We start from the raw sequence: 20022 nt of genomic DNA, 5'->3' as shown, positions 1-20022 counted from the left end.
ACTTTCAAAAGCAATGTGATTCAAAAACACAATTAACAGTTAGTGACTATTCAGAAATTATGAGAATCCAAAGCACCGTGTACTGGTTTCAGGCATGTCAGATATGTTGACTGATAAACATTTTATTAATGAACGTTGTTGATTTCTGGAATCATGATCTACATGACATGAATTCATCTTGGGTGAACAAACATTAATCTTTTGTTGTTGTTGTTGTTTTATTATTATTTAAATAGCAGAAAAAACACATTTTTATGGTTTTCTGATTAATGAAATTGTTGTGAGATTTGTTTATGTTATCCTAGTAAGGATACTGTGAGGGGCGGCCACTAGAGGTCGCTGGAACACTGTATGTGTATATGTTTTTTCAGAAAATTGATGTAGCCACGTACACTGCTGCTACGGTTCAATAAAAGCAGTTTGTGCTGAAGAAACCCTGCGTCTAATTACCTCATATCATGACAGAAATCAATGCTTTTAAAACTCCTGGGAGACCCTGAAGAGCTGCTCTGCTTATTCCCAGATGAATTTCAAAGGCAAATCACCAAGTTTCTCCTGAAGGAGTTGATCCACTCTTTGACTCTGTGCAACACTCAGTGTGTTCTTCCAGTCTCCAATCTGACCTGTAATAAAGACAAAAACACAACACCTGATACCCTGATATCACATTTTCCTGCACAGCAGCTGCGGGTCTGCTATGTTACCTTTGCGCAGGAATTTTCCACTGAACGTCTCTGGTGGAATGTGCTCATAGTTTGCTTTCGAGTCATTCTTCATGTTCTGAAATGTAGCTTTTTCCACAACTTGACTGATGGCGGCTTCAGTCAGGTTTATCCCTAAGAAGTTGCAGATCTTCTTCACTGATCCTTTCAGGTCCTGAAAGAAAAGCAGGAACACAACAGAAAAAGAACCTTAAACTCTGCCAGATATTTTATTTGAGTTTCCTTAGGAACAACAAAAGTGTGAAGAAACATCTTACCAAAATCATTTCCTCGTAGGTCAGGAAGAGGATGTTGTACTGGTCTCTGTTTAAATACCACTCCCTGACGTGGTCAAACCAGGATGACGCAAAAACTGTATAGTTGCATAATGCATCCAGTTATTTGGCATTCTGACTTAATTGAGTTCACATACAACCCACATGTCACAAGAAGAGCTCAAGTGTAAGCTCTGTAGTTACCTACAGCATGACTGTAGGCATGATCAGTCCCCCATGCTAATCATGCAGTGGTAGTGTGCCTCCGAATGTAGTACAGATTTTGTCAATGTGCTCAATCCACACACACACAAACACACACACAAAACTGGTGTTGGTGCTAAATACTAGCACAGCACCACAAAATCACTGGGTACTAAAGTGGAAGCACTGTTGCCACACACTGAAACCTTCAGGTCACAGAAACCAAAGTCTTTCAAGTATGTAGAGCTGCAAGAGCTGTTAGATGAATCACATGACAGAAAAGATAAAACGTTTAGCAACAGATTTTTTTTTATACATTTTAAATTGTACCTTTTAAAACATGGATTACTGCATGGGCATAGAGTGCACATGACCTTCCTGCTTGTGCATGCCAAGAAAAACAGGTGTTTTGACACATTTGTCATATTAACTCAGTAAATATTAACTCAGAATAAACACGCTCTCTCATAGTCCACTGAATCTGAATTGTCCAGTATTTGGAATTTAAACTTTAATGAATCAGTAATGTTTCTCCAAAAAATTCTAGAACAAAAGTAACACTTTACATAGTACATTTTTCAAAGCACAGGAGCGGGAGGAGTGGCAGCCATTTGTTCATCTCTAGCTTATCAAGTGTTACTCTGAGCCTTGCACACGCTAATAAAAAGTTTTATTTGTTTCTTTCTGCAGTCTGTGGTGCAAGGCCCATGATAATCTATCAATAATTCTACCTCGACAATTCTTAAACATTTATGTGAATAAAGATATAGATAATAAATAGATATAGTGTGTTCATAATAACCACTAACTGATTCATCATTATGTGGATCGAAAGTGAGGAAACTTACCGTTTCCTGTTATGTACCACTCAAAAAACTGGTCAAAGCTCTCGGGAGTTTCCAGGACTGTCATGGATTTGCTGAAGTGATAAAAAGACACCACGTTGTCCTTTGGATTCCTCATCAAATACACGATCTGATGAATATTTTTTTAAAAATCCGAATATTAACAGTTTGTTACTTAAATGTAAAAATTGAAAGTCATTAGTTTAAAAGAAAAATAATTTAAAAAATTTATTTCAAATAATATTTTTTTGTAATTTTTTATACCTCTTTTTCTCCTATTTCTACTTTGAACCTCTTAGTCTGCAATGACCTCATCGTAAGAAAGGAAAAGGACAAAAAAAATATACTGAAATAGAAACACAGAATCACTTGAAATAAAACAAATGCTAGTGCTAGCTTTTTGGACCTGGAACCATGTGTTTGTGTAGAAGTCTATGATAAAAATGACCCTCAGATTCCTTGATTTATGACCCCATTACAACGTCTATCATTTCATTTTACGCTATCGTTTGTTTCATGGTGTTACAAAATAAACTGTTTACGGCAATATTTTTTCATCGTTTTGATGGTCACTGTAGTGGCTATATTAATTTCTTAAAGTTCTCTCTTTCTCTTATATTTAATATAACCACACTACGGACGGACAAGCGCCTGTTTTTATGCGTTGTGGTTAGCAACAACGACGGTAACACCATCGCGTGTCCGCTTCTTTATGTTCCACATAAGCCTTTCACAATAAAGCTCAAGATCCTGTTGAGCCTTTTCAAAATAAACTGAATCAAGAGAGAAAGAGCAGATTATTTACGGATGAGAAGTAAAAAAGAGCCGCCAGGTGCTAAAAAATAAACCTTAGACTCAAACGTTAGAACAGGCTTTTCCCCACAGCACGCCGTGTAATAAATACTCACAAAGAAAACGGTGGTCGTTACAACTTATGTCTAAAAATGTATCGTTTCATGCATCGGTTAAAACACTCGACTCCAGGTACTCGACGCGCAGCTGGAAACACTTCCCGCAAGTCGAGCTGCCCGAGATTCACAGAATTTACAAAAAATGTTACATTTTTGTGATTTATATCGTTATCGGACGATAGAATTCTTATATCGGGATATGAGATTTTGGTCATATTGCACAGCCCTATTTAAGACTGCCTCTTTCTTCAAGAAGAATTGAGCTTCTATAAAGTACTGACTTTTGCCTTCTTCTCTTTCACTCCTGGAGGCATGATATGTTCAGGGAGATGCGAGGCGAAGAGTCGTGGAGAGGGAAGAAGAGTGTATTCAGCTGTCTTGTACTCCAGCCACGGCATCCTCTCCGCGTTGGTTGAATATCTATTCTGATTCCCATCCAATTCGTAGATTGAAATGATGATCTGCTGAGCCCATACAGTGCCTGATGTGGGGAAAACGTTAGAGATGATCAGTGGATCAGTCTGGCCAGCACAAAACTGCAAATACAAATAATGTGTAAGATTTTTCACCAACCTGATTTTGGATAAGTGACAAGGAAGACATCGCTGTCTTTTATTTCAAAACTCTCAAGAGAGTCTATGTACTCTGGAGTTGTAATACCGACCAGAAAATTGTAGTTTTTATGCTTGAAAACACGAAGATCTCTGATCTGCTCCATACTGGTTCTACATAAGACAGATAAAAAATATACACAGGAACGAAAAATCTGTGAGTCACATGGTGGAGAGGTTTGTTTGTCCCAGGGTCCTCGGGGCTACATTGTTGGGGGTCTTTTTGACCCCTGATTGGCTTTCGCATGGCAAATTGATGCTGGGTGAGCAATGTTGGGGAGTAAGGGAATACATGGGGAATACTCTGATTTTGATTGCTGGAAACCCAGACAAAACGTGCAATAAGAGTGTAATGTAAGCGTCCTGTTAATGTTGTTGGCGTCCGTTACACAATGGACCCAGAGCCAGAATAACAGGGCCAGCAGTGAACGGACATGAATGGTTTTCTTACTTGGAAATTAAAACACCACTTCATAAAAAGAATGGGATGGGCGAAACCTCAGTATCTTTGATGTATTATTGCTGTGTGATTTTTATTACAATTACTGAATGCAACTCGCCACCAAGCTAACATTGTTAGCTGGCGTTAGTTCATAGACTGCAGACTGTTAGGCCATTTCTAAATACTCAAGTACACCAGTCCTCGTGTTCTTGCTAGTCCAGACTTCGTAAGTTTACACGGGAGTGCTCCCGAGAATGTAGTGCGATCGTTCTACAGCAGTGTACTTGATGGCATCACACCTCCAGAGTTTTTAATGCCATCCTCTCTTAATTTAACTGTGATTAATATTTGCAATGGAAATTATACATGACAAAAAAAAATTACACATGATGTAGTAGATTTAAGAAAAAAAAGATAATTTAAAAAAAAGGAGCACTTTGGCAAAATTCGCTTTTACGTATCATCTGTTTCATAATGTCTAATAAGCTTCATTCAGTTGAGCACAATCCCTCCATGACAGAAACACAAGTTTAACCTCTCTGAATAAACATAGTGCACATGTACGCCTAATTACAAATCAGAATATAACCTGATCATTTCTGATCAGATTATCTCCACATTGTAACATACTGTTTTTAGACTTGATGGATAGCATTAGCAACATGCTAGCTGCAAATAATCATGTGCAGTTCCACATGATTATCAACAGAGAAAAAGAAAACATATTACTGATACAGAAATAGTTTTCTATACGAGATCACTGCAAAAAGTGCAGCCTTGCCTAATATGTCCACCATACTTGTTGTAAAGACCCACCTTTTAGCACATCCCAGCACACCCACTCACTTCACCAGATGCACCTTGTTTAGTTCTCTCACCTTTGATTGGGTGTGGTGCTTGTCCTCAATTGCACTCACCTGTCACACATTATATAAGGACTGCATTTACTTTTGGCTCACTCTTTCTTCACTGAGGTTTTGTATTTTATGTATTGTTTAAGGTAATGATTAACTTAAATCTCTGTTTTCTTTCAGCATTGGCAGTCCATGTGTGTCTTTCCTTCCTTCCTTCTTTGCTTTATTGATTTGAGAATAAAAGGAGAACCCTGTGAATGATTAGATGACTGCTTATTCTTATTCTAATCGGATGAGCCCATGATGCTGATTACTCAACCCCTTAGCCTTCCTTCCTTCATAACAATACTGTTACTCATTTTATATTAAGATTTGAAATCTTATTAAGATTTCAAATCTTAATAAGATTTCAAATCTTAATATAAAATGAGTAACAGTAGATGGACATTAGGTAAGGCTGCACTTTTTGCAGCGATCTCGTATAGAAAACTATTCCGCGCGTATTTAAAATAGGTTTGGGGCTCCGAACCGTAGTAAAGGGACCTCTGGCTAACATGTCGGTGTCCGTTTCAGGCTCATAGCCGAAAACTAGCTTTACTTTGTTGTCTTGGTCAACTTTGCTGGCGAGAGACAGAGAGGCATTGAAAGGCTGCTCCAGCGGAACTTATTATTTCGGAGGAAAACAGGAACACTGTGTACACTCGAATCTTAATAGCTTACTTAGAGCTGGGCTCGTCAGACACTCTTTTTTTGGCTGCAGTGATTATTATTATATTTACATGCTTCCAGCTCCCGTTTCTGCTCGATGACAACTCTACTTTTCCACTCGCCTTTTTCTCCCTCCCTCGCTCATAGATACATAACGTGTATGACAGTCCATTCTCCCTGCAGCACGGACTACACTGCCCATAAGGCTACATTCTTTAGGGCTATGCCTGTAACACTCTGCTATTGCCTTCATATTAAATCATTTAAAAAAATATTTCTTCACGTCATTATGAGACTCGAGATTGAGACATGGGCATTTGAGCCTCTTAATGCGTGTTTTGTTTGGTTTCCACCTAGCGATCGGTTGGAACAGACACGCAGTTATTCTAGTAACGATCAGTGCACGAAGCGTGGCTTCGGAACTGGCGTTACAGACGGAGAGCGAGCGGAGCCGGGATGAGAAAAAGAATCGAGAGGAAAAACACTCACAGTTGCTGAATCAGGCGGAGACTGACGTCGGCAAGGTTTCGGAGCTCCTGACATGAAGAGAGCGATGTCTGAGCGGGGAACAGGTGGGTGGCGTCTCTCTTTTAAACCCGGCCCCGTGATCAGCTGATCACCAGCTGACAACTATAAGGAGGAAATCATAAACCTGAAAAGAAATTTAACTGGTAAGAAAATCATTCAACAGTCCAAAGCATTCTCATATTGCTGACCTGATCTCAAAGGATATTCACCAAAAAGTCTAGATGCATGCTCAGCCCTTCAGGTAAGGAAATCCCTAAAAAGTTGATTCTCTTCATCAGGACGTAGCATTTTCAAATTTGCATAATGATTGAAACTTCAGTCATTATGCAAAAGTACTGTTCAACAAGTGGAAGTGTGCAGTCAGCTTAGACTGAGAAATCACTTGGATGAGTGAAAAAACATTTCCTCCACCAGGAAACGTTATGTATAGATAAAAAGTCAACTTTGAGATATTCACCAAGAAGTTGGACACTGGCAAAGGCAGTGCACTCACACTTTCAAGCAATTCACCCACTCCAGACTCTTCTCCTATAAATGCTATTTAATAAACACTCATAATTGCAATTATCATAGTCACATTAGGAGCAATGTTAGACTTTTTTTAGTGCTAAGTGTAATTTACATTAAATCGCAATTAATATGAATTACTGAAATAATATACTCCGAATCCTCCTTAGCCACAGTTTATCTGAAATGGTAAAACACTTCCCATTCTCCGAACCACATTCTCAGTGTCCTAAGCTTTTTTAATAAATCAGTCTTTTTGCAAAACATTGAACAGCTTTAACCATGTTAAACACAATTTAGTAACTCAGAGTAAATCACTATGACTAAAAAACCACTATGACTCACTAAAGCACATGTGTGCAGTGACAGCCAGGTTGAGTCAGAGGTTGATAAACAACAAAGCATCAAAACAGTCTGATAATACATGTAAACAAATTCTCAAGACAGAAAAGTACAAAAAGAAAATCACAAAACACATTTTTACTGAACCTGCATTACTTTTAGAACCAGTTTAACAGTAGAAAGGTAAGTGTTGTATTACCTGGGTGTTTGCATCAAGACCAACAGAGTGAATGTCCCGTAGTGATGGGTCGTTCGCGAACGAAATGGCTCTTAGAGCCGGCTCCTTATTGGGAGCCGTGAGGGTTTTTTTTTCTTTCTCTCACCCTCTCTCTCGCCCTTTTTTCCGCTAAACTCCGCACGCGCAGCCTGTACTTTGCGCTGGGCAGAGGGGGGAGGGGCGTTAGTTACACTCGCAGCAGCACAGGAACAGAGCCAGCGAGAAAGAGAGCCAGGGACAACAACATCACATTAGAAAGGTATAGTAATCATCCACTATTTTCAGTTGCAGATGATAAAGGATTCAGAAATCATACAGGCCCATATGACAGAGAATGTGCATCTTCTTTTTGTTTTAATATTTTAATTTATATTTAATTGTGTTGTGGTTTGCAGCGTTTTGTGTTGTTTCACGTTAAATTTGTTTAAAAGGAAAAAGCTGAAAATTTAAATAGTTAAAAGTTTAAAATGTAAATAGTTGTTCTTTGTATTATATGATTTATTTATTACATTTTATGTGGAGTGAATAAATAAAGTATATTTATGGTGGCCCTTAGAGACAAAGCACGTACAAACTCCGAAGCATGTACAAACTCCAAAACACGTAAAAACTCAAAACACGTACAAAAGACAACAGAAGTGCTCCAGGATGCAAGGGCGCAGTGTTGAGCTTTTGTTACCTAGTGGCTACACAAGCCAGGAAGTATCAACAACCGGATTTGGTGTGTGGTAGTAACAGGTAAATGAATTTTTTTTTTTTACTTATTTGAATAAATATGAGTGCTTGTCTATAAATACACAATCAATACACACATGCTTTCAATTGTGTAATTTAAGTGATCTGGGTAGCTCTGTTTTGGAAGTTCAGTTAATGCTAGAAATGTGTTTTGGAGTTTGTACGTGCTTTGTCTCTAGGGGCCATATGTAAACATATATAAATAAAACCACTTTTTTTTACATTAGTAATTCCTTCTCTGCATAATTTTATATTATTGTTAATGATTAAATAATTAAAGCAACAAAACAACCTGAAGAGCCGGTTCGGAGCCAAAGAGCCGGCTCTTTTTAGTGAGCCGAGCCGAAAGAGCCGGATCTCTAAAAAGAGCCGGAAATCCCATCACTAATGTCCCGTACACCTCTTATCATCATGCGCATGCTCTGAGCCTCCACAATCCTCCACAAATTGCCACAGCATTATTGCTGAAAAGATAACCTGGAGAGTCCAAAGTGCTGTTTTCTCTCTGATATTGTTAGACCTTCATTCAGAGAGTCACAAATCTCCAACTCTGGCCCTGATGAACTTTATTAATTATTTTGAATTAAATATGGTACACTGATAGCAGAGGGAGGGGGCAAGTTTTGAACTAGCTCAAGAAACTGTGTCAAATCTGCTCAATTAACAGTTCGTTGATGGAAAGAAAATGCATTGGCATCTCTGCCCAGTCTGGAAGGCAGCCATGCTGACATTGAATAAATGTCACAACCTGGCTCATGACTTATGACAAAAAAATGGGAAAGAACACCAAACAATCCCATTTTAAAGAAAACAACAAAAAAGTATCGTGATCAATCAAGTCCGTGCAAGTGGAAACCTCACCAAACAAACAGCAATACAAAATCAGTTCTGACAGCTCATTGCATTTATCAAATGAGACAGGAATTTATCCAGATTACAAAGAGACTGAAATTTTCTCAAATGACCAAACTGTCATCAGGCTCTGGTATTTCATCAATTTCAGAAAAGGAAGTGAAGAAACAAACAAGGGTGAACGGTGTCCTTAACACACAGACTAGAATTTTGGTCACTTGCATAATACGGTTTGAGTAAGTTTACATGACAGTGCTGAACCAACTTTTTTCATTTTAGGGTTGAAAGTAATTTATATCAAAGTTTCTCATTAAGGACCTGTGAGGGCCTGTAAATGGGGGACGATACAGAGATCCCACAACAAAACTGACAGCTGGCAATCCCAGCTACAAGCAATCAAAGTCTAAATCCATTTACAAACTCAACCAAGTTTTTTAGGTGGCTCGGAATAAACCCCTTTATTTTTTTATTACTGCCAAGGGCCGACGCACACTATGTCAAAACCCAAGCTCATTAGGGCTGAAACCTATGTTTTCTTTCAGACAAAATCAGCCATGGCAGACCCTCTTCCCAGTCTCTACTAAGCTTTATGCAATTGGTACGCAAAAGAGACTTTAGCATCTGGTGAAACCTTTCCAGAGCACCCTGGCTTTGGGCATGGTATCTTGATGACCAATTATGGTTTATGTGCAGGGTTTTCAAAACTTCGGCGAACATGTGAGATGAAAAATGTGAACTCTGATCACTCACACCGAAATAAACTGAGTTAGAGCTGTCACCACTGCCTTGCTCGTCATTGACCTCAGTGGATATCCAGCAGGAATTTTGGTACTTTGACACATCACTGCAAGAAGATACTTATTTCCAGATGTTGAGGGCAGCAAAGGACCCACACAGTATAGAACAAGATGTTCAAAAGGTTCCATTATCAGAAGAATAAGTTGTAATGGTGCTAGCTTAATGGTTTGATGAGCTTATACAAAGGAACAGGGAGGGTGGTCAAACCCCTCCCACTACTGAGGAGGCAGTCACCTGTGTCAGACTCCTTCGAGAAGGGCAGCACACTATATAGGTTCACTATATAGGAGTCATAGTCTCCTGAATCACTCAGAATTTTAACTGGGACTTTATCCCCACTTCCCACCAAGAAAACAAAAACATCCCTAATAAGAGGACTATAGCATTCCAAACAGCAGGAATTAACAAAACATCATCAGGCATTTTGCACATGTAACTCATGTAACAGGAGCAGAGGCCTGCAACCTTGGAAATTCTGCCTTCCAGTGACCTTTCATGACAGTAATTGCAGGCATTGGTTTTTATTAGACTTTTATCAAGCTTAGAATCGAATTTAAATGAACGAACCTTACCCGACCTTGAGTGATTGCCCACAACAACTGAACCATCCACACATGGGCCAGCACAGGACCACCAGTGTGTCTGCAACTGGCCTTGTGCTGGCCCATGTGTGCCACCTCTGGCAAACCTGATCTGGGCTACCAAAGGGCCGTCATTCTTTGCGGTATGTGGGCCATGTGTAAGCACATTGTGTGGGCCAGATCGGGACCATACCAGTTTTGCCATGTGGGTATATTAACTTGGTGAATTTAACAAACATTTGTGGGTGATGTAGCAGCTGGAGGAGTCTGCGGCAAACATCTTAAACAGCAGGACGTTACATCCTGTGGTGTCTTTGTATGCAAGGCAGCTATAATGGTCATGGTGTATTGTACTTGAATAAACACTAGTGGTACAGCGGATCACGGTTGTTCCGTAATCCGAACTGATCCCACTCCACGGTTCGGTACGCACGTGATCTGAAGATTCGAAAAAGAAAAAAGTATGTGTATGGTGCGCGTGGTGGGTCTGTCAAGCGATAGTGGGTCTGTCAGCGCTAGCGGTCCAAGTGGAGGAGCAGAGGAGTTTTCGGTATTTAAGCAGCCCTTTGCTGCCCAGTCCGACCGGGCTAAAGCTATTACAAAAGCTACTGGGGTGTTTAGCTGCAGATGTGAGGCCGTATTCCGTTGTGCAAAACAAGGGGTTTAAACTATGATGAACGTACTTGAGCCACGCTATGATATCCCGTAGCGCGTCCACTTTAGTGGCAAGATCGTTCCAAGCATGTATGAGCAGGAAAAGATTTAAGTTATGGCTGAACTGTCCCAGGCATCTTCTGTTGCCCTAACTACTACAAATGGGTGGACCTCCAGGGAAATGGAAAGCTACGTGACCGTGACAGCTCATTATATCACAGCGGAGTGCGATATAATGAGCGGTATGTATTATTGTAGGGTCTAAATTACAATATAAAGCCCCTTAAGGCGACTGTTTTTGTGATTTGGCACTTTATAAATAAAATTGAATTGAATTGAGTGGTAGATACAAAGCCCTATATTGCCCTATGTTGTACCATTTTTATTTATTTTTTAACAATTGCGTGGAATGAGTCTTGAGTAGAGTGTTTTTAACAGGCAAAAAAATACTTCAATAAGTGAATAAGTAAATGTTAAAATTTTGTCTTTGTTTCTTTTTTTGCTGATCCGAAAATTGATCCGATCCATGACTTAAAACCGTGCTCCGATCCGAACTGTGAGATTTTAGATTCCTTGCGCCACTACTTATAAACATATACATGTTTGCAGGATGGCATTTACTGTAGACTGTACTTAACACTCGAACAAAAGTAAGAGTCTAATATTGCTCCTAATGTGGCTGTAATAATTTGTATTATTAGTGTTTATTTATTAGTATTTTTAGGAGCAGAATGTTCAGTGCCTTTTTGGAGTGCATGGATGGGTTGAAAGTGTGAGTGTGGCACTAAAGCTTTGGCTCTATCCACTGAGTCTTCACAGAGTTCTAGAAATTAATACTAATACGACTAATTACTACTATTAATACTTTAGGAAGTTTAGGAAGATTTCTTTCTCTTTGTTTCAGAAGAGGTGACATAACGTCGGTGCCTTATCTAAACTGGGCCACAATCAGCCCTGATGACAAACAGCTGCCAAGAAATCCTGTGCTTCCTCTGAGTCACATGACCCAACAAAAACAGATGTTTTTTACACCCTGAACTCCTCAAGGCTCTTAATATTATAAGGTAAAAAAAAAAAAAAAAAACTAAGCTCTGCTTAGTTCCTTAACTGTGCACTACAAAGTGACCAGATGTTGCAGACCTTAGAAACCTATTGGGTTTGTATGCAGTAAACATCTCAGGCCATTTTATGGTTCATAAGCAAGTAGTTATAATTTAAATTCAATTCTACATCTTTTACATATATTCTGTGAAAAGTACACTGTACAATATGTAGGACCAGTTGTTGATCTCAATAAAATATTGTTGCATGCAATGTTCCCACTAAGCTGCGCACGTGCGCACTGTTGGCACGGTCTCTGCGCAGAGAAAATCTGCGTTGCGCACACAAAAAAATTCTAACCTGAATTGAAATTAAAGTAAATATGTGCCGACACCGGTGTTTTAGCTAGCAAAGCGGCTTGGCTGATGTGGAGTGAAGCCACATTAATAACAACGTGTACAACATTTGGAGATGTGAGCAGGACAGACGGAAGAAGTAACGGAAAAACTGTGGACTTTATACCAGTTTTTAAATTGTGTTGATAGGCCACGTAAAACCAGAGTTATGATAAAATATCTGCAATGTTTGGTTTTCTTCCTGAATATTATCGTTGTTTATATTTACTGCAGGAAGAAACGGTAAAAACGGCGTTTTATAAGGAAAACGCTTGAAAGCACTCTCGACCTGTGAGCAAAGACGAAACCAAAACACCCCCACCCTTTCCCATTGGTCGAAAAATGTACCATGTCGACCAATCAAAACATGGAATTAAGTTGTTAAGAAACGGGAGGAAGTTTTAGGAGTGACGGCGGTGTTTTGAGATGTGAGAGATTTGCAACGTTTAGCACAAATCTTGTGTAGTTAGTGTGTAGTGTATTCAGTAGTTCTGTTGTGTGTGTCAGAACAATGAGGCGACAGTGATACATCTCCTGTTGTCAGGCCTGCAGGTATCAGGCTGTTGTTCTCCTTCATCTCATAGTGGACAGAAATTATTTTTGGAGTGGCACAAATAATTTGTGTGGCATCAGATTTGATGCAGAACAGCTGATTGTTCTGTAAATAGTTTGAAATGTTTGTTTAAAAAACCTGCATTGGCTGCATTTTTAGGTAAACAGCTGCAAAAATCTTTGTTTGCAAAACTCAGTTACTTTTTTGAACAAATAACCACATAATTAACTGCCCAGCATTGGTCATTATATACTGTATTTTGCAGACAGAGAGTTACAGGACTTTCTTCCAGACCACAGACTCATGATACAAGTCAGAGCTTTATTTTTAAAAAAGAAGAAGAAGAAATTTGTGTTTTCAAAATTGGAGTTCAAGTTATTTTTGCTTCCAATAGTGTTAACATACTACACAGGTCATGAACAAGATTTTTCTTTTTAAATTTTCATTGTAAGTGGGCTAAAGCAGTTAATTAAAAGTAGTCTAACAGAAAGGTAAATGCTGTAATTTTATTATTTTAATAAACCATGTAACTTGGATGGATTCGACGCTGGCGTGACCACAGTGCACACGTCTGCTGTCGCTCACAGTGGTCCACGAGATCGCTCAGGGAGTTTGTGTGTTCGCTCAGACACATGAAAAATTAGCTTGGTGTGGTTTCTCTGTAGTATTTATATATCAGGAGTGAAAGCAAAACCAACCAAACTTACCTGAAGGAAGGCTTTAAAACAAAGCTCCTCAACCATACTAACTGATATCTCTGCTTAATTTAAACAGAGATTTTAACAACTTGTTCTGAGCATGAGGATTTCATCAGTAAGTTTGAAGAACAACAGCCCAGGATGTTGGAGTTCCTAAATGATCTTGAGCAGTGTGTAGTTCAGCTAGACAAGATGAGTAAGGGTTCAAAGATCTACAGTGTGGCAGGCAGTTCAGCAGGGGCGATTGGTGGTGTGCTGTCCATTGTTGTCTTGGCGTTAATTCCTGTAACAGCAGGAACATTTCTAGCTTTGACAATGACTGGTGTTGGGCTGGGAATCACCAGTGGTCTTAACAGTGCTGTGACCACTGGAGCAGAGATGAAAGTTAATCATAAGCATCAAACAAAAGCTGGTGAAGTTTTCAAGAACTTCATGGAAGATGTACAGAGTCTTCAAGATTGTCTGCAGAACGTGACCAATCAACCAGTGTGTGGAATAGAAACACGTAAGCTAGAGATGGCTGTGGGAGTAAGCAGGATTGCATCTAAAGTTTGGACTGTTGGAAAGGGCACTTTTGATTTAGTTACTGATGCTGCCTCTGCTGCTAAAATGATCCCGAGTGATGGTAAAGTTTTGGCTCAGGAAGGAAAAGCATTATGTAATGCAAGCAGGTTAGCCTCAGATATCCCAGATATTGGTGAGGCAGCTCTCAAAGGATCTCTTGCTCTCTCAAAGACATCAAGGGATGGGTTCATCGCTCTCAGTGCTCTCTTGCTCTCTTCCTTGGCATGGATATTTTCTTCATCTACAGAGAAATCACCAGTCTGGCAAAAGGCTGTGAGGCAAAAGTTTCCCAGGTCATCAGAGCCAGAGCTGCACTTTGGAGCTCAGAGATCAACTCATGGCAGAAGATTTGTGACTCTCTAAAGGAAGGTCTTTGAAAATCAGAGAAAAACAAAGGCATCCTGGAAAGTCAATTTTATCCTGAGAAAACAAGATAAATCTCCATAGAAACAGAAAGTATAATCTCTGAGTACAGAGATTATACTGCATTGTATGTACTAATGAAATTCCTTATTGTTTACTACAATTAATGAACGAGGGAAGTGAGATCAAATTTCATAATTCATTATGTTTTACCATATAAACAATTATTGTCTCAATTTTTTTTTTTATATTTTTAGCATTATGTTCTTAATTCATCTGATAATAAGAGACTGGATCATATTAATTGAATGACAGCGCTTAGAGTTAAGTTTTTTGTTTTTTTTCCAAAAGCTGGAACCAGTTTTTTGTTTTGTTTTTTAAAGCTCTTTGATGGTTTGTGTAGCTTACTCAGTGTAGCCCTTTTAACTACAAACCTTTAAATAATGACTTATTTCATAGTCTAATCTTCAAATGCTTTATCCAAAACTGTCGAATCACCTGCATCTTTAGGGATTTGCTAGTTTAGCCTAGCTTTTAGCCTGGCCTTCAAAGCTACAAACAGCGTACATGTATTCCAAAATTGTTATTTCTAAAAGAGGCTGAGGATTAGCTAAACATCTGACATACTGAGCAGGAAAATGCAGGAGGAAAAGGGGAAGAAGCCATGCTGCTAGTGACTCTCTCTGAGCCTAGCTCTGCTGGAGGGTTCTTCCTGTTAAAAGTGAGTTTTTTCTTCCCTCTGATGTCGAGTACTCACAGGTTGTCTGATTCTTGAGGTTTTCTCTCCATTACTTACCTTACAATATACTTACTACATTTTAATGAAAATATCTGTTCTTTCTAATCCTTACTGTTTCAAAAAAGAAAAGAAAAGAAAAAGAAAAGAAAAAGACTTGTTATTTGGTGTTTTTGGTGAAGATGTAGTAGATTTAGTTTAGATGCAGTTGTGAAGGAAAAAATGTAAAAAAAAAGAAAAAGAAAGAAAGAAAAAGCTTTTGATTGTACTAATATTATTTTATTATTACATTAATATACCCTTTACTTTTTCACTTTTACTCAAAGTACAGATGCATTTTTTGGAGTAGTAAAGTATTTTAGCACAAACATCTGTACTTCTGTTTAAGTAAAGAATATCTGTACTTTTGCCACCCCTGCCTGTGGATAGTCGTCCCTTCTCTCTCTGACTTTGAAGCTATCAGTCTCCCTCATTTATTCTGTGATTAATTTTAATTTTAACTTATAAATTTGTTTTATTTAAAGAGGTGTATTGTGTTCTTAATTTGTTGTAGTTTATTCTTGTACAAGTGCATAGTAAAAAGACAACATATAGATAAAACATATATGTTAATATGGATATAAACATGGATAATCTTTATCAATTGAATCACATTTTTCTCAAATTAAGACACAATTTGTTTGTAACAAAAAAAGTGGACAATAAAGTTGTTTTGACAACTGAATCTGAATCTCTTGTCTGTGTTTTTAATCTTCAGTGACTTATCTGAGAAAATAAGGAAACAGTAGATATATTAATCCTTTACTTCATCACCCTGCATCTAGAGAGCACACTGGTGAGTTTCCTGCTCCTGCTTCTCATTCTTTACAGACACCTTAAGCATTTTAGATCAGGAACCTTATTTGTTGTGTAACTGTCTCAAACCTCGAGCTGTTAGCACCGCTCTGATCACAGCTGGTTTAACAACATTGTTGCTGCTATTGGCTGGTGCCATCTGATCCACAGAACAATATGGGATAATGTCACTGATTCAGCGTTTGGATATTTACAGATTCAAATACATGCTTATGTATGTGAGCTTTTATGTGCAACAGCTTCACATTGTGGTCAGAGGGGGAATTACATCCATGCTGAAAATAACTAACACTGATTATTAGTGGGAAGAATTAAATGAGTTTATGCATGTCAGTGGAGGCTTTGTGAAACAGAAATGTAGTTTGTGGTTGAAGGGAGTAGTTATGCACTTTAAAAGAACCTCATTAAACATTAAAGCAGGATAACATCTGGATGAGATATAATGAAATCTGGCTGCTGAATCAATCATAAGTGAAAACTGACACAAGGTGACAACACAAACATGTTTCCAAAAATTACATTGGGCAACAAACCGAGACAACCAACTGTATTAAAGGCAAAAAGCAAAACACATTTTTAAAAAAGAAAAAAAAGTTGTACAAACTGGGGAGCACAGTGTTGTGGTGTCTAACACTGTTTCCTCACAGCACTACGATTCTGGGTACTAATCCGCCATCTGTCCTGAGTGGAGATTAGATCTTGTCCCCATTGGTGTGCCAATGATTGTCTGTGTTAGTCCTAGGACAGAAGGCCACCTGAACAGGGTGCCTCTCGCCGTGTGGCAGCTTGGATATATTTTTTTATTGTTGGTGAATTTCTGTATATTCATCATTTCCTTCTCTTGTTAAGTTACCTCCTGCATCATATCACTTTTACAAAAAACACAAACGTTTTACAGACATGCAACAATATTTTATTGAGATCAACAACTGGTCCTACATATTGTACAGTGTACTTTTCACAGAATATATGTAAAAGATGTAGAATTGAATTTAAATTATAACTACTTGCTTATGAACCATAAAATGGCCTGAGATGTTTACTGCATACAAACCCAATAGGTTTCTAAGGTCTGCAACATCTGGTCACTTTGTAGTGCACAGTTAAGGAACTAAGCAGAGCTTAGTTTTTTTTACCTTATAATATTAAGAGCCTTGAGGAGTTCAGGGTGTAAAAACATCTGCTTTCGTTGGGTCATGTGTCTCAGAGGAAGCACAGGATTTCTTGGCAGCTGTTTGTCATCAGGGCTGATTGTGGCCCAGTTTAGATAAGGCACCGACGTTATGTCACCTCTTCACGCTGCATGGTAAGTAAGCTCCTTGGATGATGGACTCAAGCCTTTCCGCTCACTCAACCAAGCATACACCTCATCACTGGCTTACTGACACACTAACAGCTATACAATGCAGTGACCTGTGGCAGCTTCGCAACTGAAGAACTGACTTTGTTGTAAAGACAAGATGAGCAAAGTTAACACAAACCTCAATTGGTCTCTAACCTTTGTAATAATACATAAATAAAATAACAAACTGGGGACAAGAGATGCCACAAAGGGCACATCCAATTAAGTAATAATATAATGGAGAATTTCCAGTAGCAAAATGTTGCAAAGACACAGGTGTAACCTGTAAACCAGGTTTTAATGCATACGACAGCAAGAGTCAACAGCATTATCTTGTTATTTTGAAAACCAGTGACAGGATTTCAGAAAGGACAGTTGCCAGGTGCAGTCATATGTAAAGACTGGAGGTTCATGTATGTAAGTTGCATGTACTTGAATGAGAGAACAGTAAACAATCCATGCACATTGTCCTCATCTTGTGGGGCAGGTGCAGAGCCACCAACACATCTTATGTGACTATCATATTGTGAAAATCCAAAAGGTAATGGTAAAATCAAAACCAGCAGGTAGAAAATGTTTATCGATATAATTATTGACTTGTTGTTACTGTAACCTGCACTAAATATTTGACATGTGCTGCCAAGAGTACCTTGCAAAGCAGCCACACTTTGAAAACGTGACAGGAGTGGGCATGGTTTATGTTAAGGTTATATTTGGTTTGGTGTGTTAGGTGAAAAAAAAAAAAAAGAAATCTTCCTAAACTTCCTAAAGTATTAATAGTAGTAATTAGTCGTATTAGTATTAATTTCTAGAACTCTGTGAAGACTCGGTGGATAGAGCCAAAGCTTTAGTGCCACGCTCACACTTTCAACCCATCCATGCACTCCAAAAAGGCACTGAACATTCTGCTCCTAAAAATACTAATAAATAAACACTAATAATACAAATTATTACAGCCACATTAGGAGCAATATTAGACTCTTAGTTTTGTTCGAGTGTTAAGTACAGTCTACAGTAAATGCCATCCTGCAAACATGTATATGTTTATATGTAGTGGTGCAACGGATCAAAAATCTCACAGTTCGGATCGTAGCACGGTTTTAAGTCATGGATCAGATCAATTTTCAGATGAGCAAAAAAAGAAACAAAAACACAATTTTAACATTTACTTATTCACTTATTGAAGTATTTTTTTTTTTTTTGCTTGTTAAAACACTCTACTCAAGACTCATTCCACGCAATTATTAAAAAATAAATAAAAATGGTACAACATAGGGCAATATAGGGCTTTGTATCTACCACTCAATTCAATTCAATTTTATTTATAAAGCGCCAAATCACAAAAACAGTTGCCTTTAGGCGCTTTATATTGTAATTTAGACCCTACAATAATACATACCGCTCATTATATCGCACTCCGCTGTGATATAATGAGCTGTCACGGTCACGTAGCTTTCCGTTGCCCTGGAGATCCACCCATTTGTAGTAGTTACGGCAACAGAAGATGCCTGGGACAGTTCAGCCATAACTTAAATCTTTTCCTGCTCATACATGCTTGGAACGATCTTGCCACTAAAGTGGACGCGCTACGGGATATCATAGCGTGGCTCAAGTACGTTCGTCATAGTTTAACCCCCTTGTTTTGCACAGCGGAATACGGCCTCACGTCTGCAGCTAAACACCCCAGTAGCTTTTGTAATAGCTTTAGCCCGGTCGGACTGGGCAGCAAAGGGCTGCTTAAATACCGAAAACTCCTCTGCTCCTCCACTTGGACCGCTAGCGCTGACAGACCCACTATCGCTTGACAGACCCACCACGCGCACCATACACATACTTTTTTCTTTTTCGAATCTTCGGATCACGTGCGTACCGAACCGTGGAGTGGGATCTGTTCGGATTACGGATCAACCGTGATTTCGGTTCGGTAGGCATATGTATCGAACAATACAAAATTTTCAATTTATTTTATCAACTTTCCTTCTGACTGTGTTGAGCGCTCAGTGGATCTGCGCTCGACAGTGCAGCCTAGGCGGAGTAGTCGAACGCAGATTCACTGAGCGCAGGGCAAGCTAGCAGACAGAAGTTAAGCTCTCCTTGCCACATGGCAAATTGAACCTCCCCCACCCTCATTCACATCTGACGTTTGGAACTATTTTGGTCTTCATGTGACGTATGACCCTGAAGGTAAGCGCGTCATGGACAAAAGTAAAACAGTATGTCGGATGTACCACGCAATGCTCAGTTACATTGGTGAGAACTAGTGCGTTAGCACAGTTAGCTCGTTAACGTGTTGGCCATCCAGCCCCATGCACGGGTGATCCGCGGTAGCTCGTTAATGGAGATTTGCCGTGTTGTGGCGTTAATGTCATTTCAACGAGATTAACGCTGACAGCACTAGTGGGAACACAGCGAATATGACTGCACATTTACTCTGACATCATCCTAGTGCAAAGACAAGTTGAAGCAGACAAAAACAACAAGCACGCATGCTACAAACTTTACCCGAGTCATTTAGACAGCCGTTAACACATGATTCTCCTTATGCTGCTGAGAATATAGCCCAGAAGAAGCGTATAGTATAGCTTTTATTTTGGAAAGAGCTATTTCTCTATAATAAACTCTCTTTTCCAAAGATGAGTGATTCCTCAATCAGATAGATTTATTCTTTTATTACTTTGTTGTTTCAGCATCATTAAATTTAAAAACTGTA

At 38.9% G+C, this 20022-nt stretch overlaps 1 protein-coding gene and 1 pseudogene across 1 annotated transcript; one reads left to right on the top strand and one right to left on the bottom strand.

Moving 5' to 3' along the window:
• Window positions 1-222: 222 nt before the first annotated feature.
• On the bottom strand, window positions 223-6126 carry LOC148103033 (amine sulfotransferase-like). Its single transcript, XM_087840063.1, has 7 exons — window positions 6041-6126; window positions 3510-3661; window positions 3218-3417; window positions 2029-2155; window positions 980-1074; window positions 705-876; window positions 223-623 (listed from the first exon to the last, which is right to left on the bottom strand). Exons 2-7 carry the CDS (start codon window positions 3652-3654, stop codon window positions 514-516), a joined length of 849 nt encoding a protein of 282 aa, XP_087696189.1. The 5' UTR covers window positions 3655-3661; window positions 6041-6126; the 3' UTR covers window positions 223-513.
• A 4820-nt stretch (window positions 6127-10946) lies between these two features.
• On the top strand, window positions 10947-14453 carry LOC148103032 (uncharacterized; annotated as a pseudogene).
• The last annotated feature ends 5569 nt before the right edge of the window (window positions 14454-20022 follow it).

Source organism: Neolamprologus brichardi, chromosome 4 (genome assembly GCF_056152115.1).
Source record: "Neolamprologus brichardi isolate AB-2024 chromosome 4, ASM5615211v1, whole genome shotgun sequence".
NCBI classification, from domain to species: domain Eukaryota; kingdom Metazoa; phylum Chordata; class Actinopteri; order Cichliformes; family Cichlidae; genus Neolamprologus; species Neolamprologus brichardi.
Note: the sequence above shows the minus strand (reverse complement) of the source record. Positions and strands in the feature narration are given on the sequence as shown.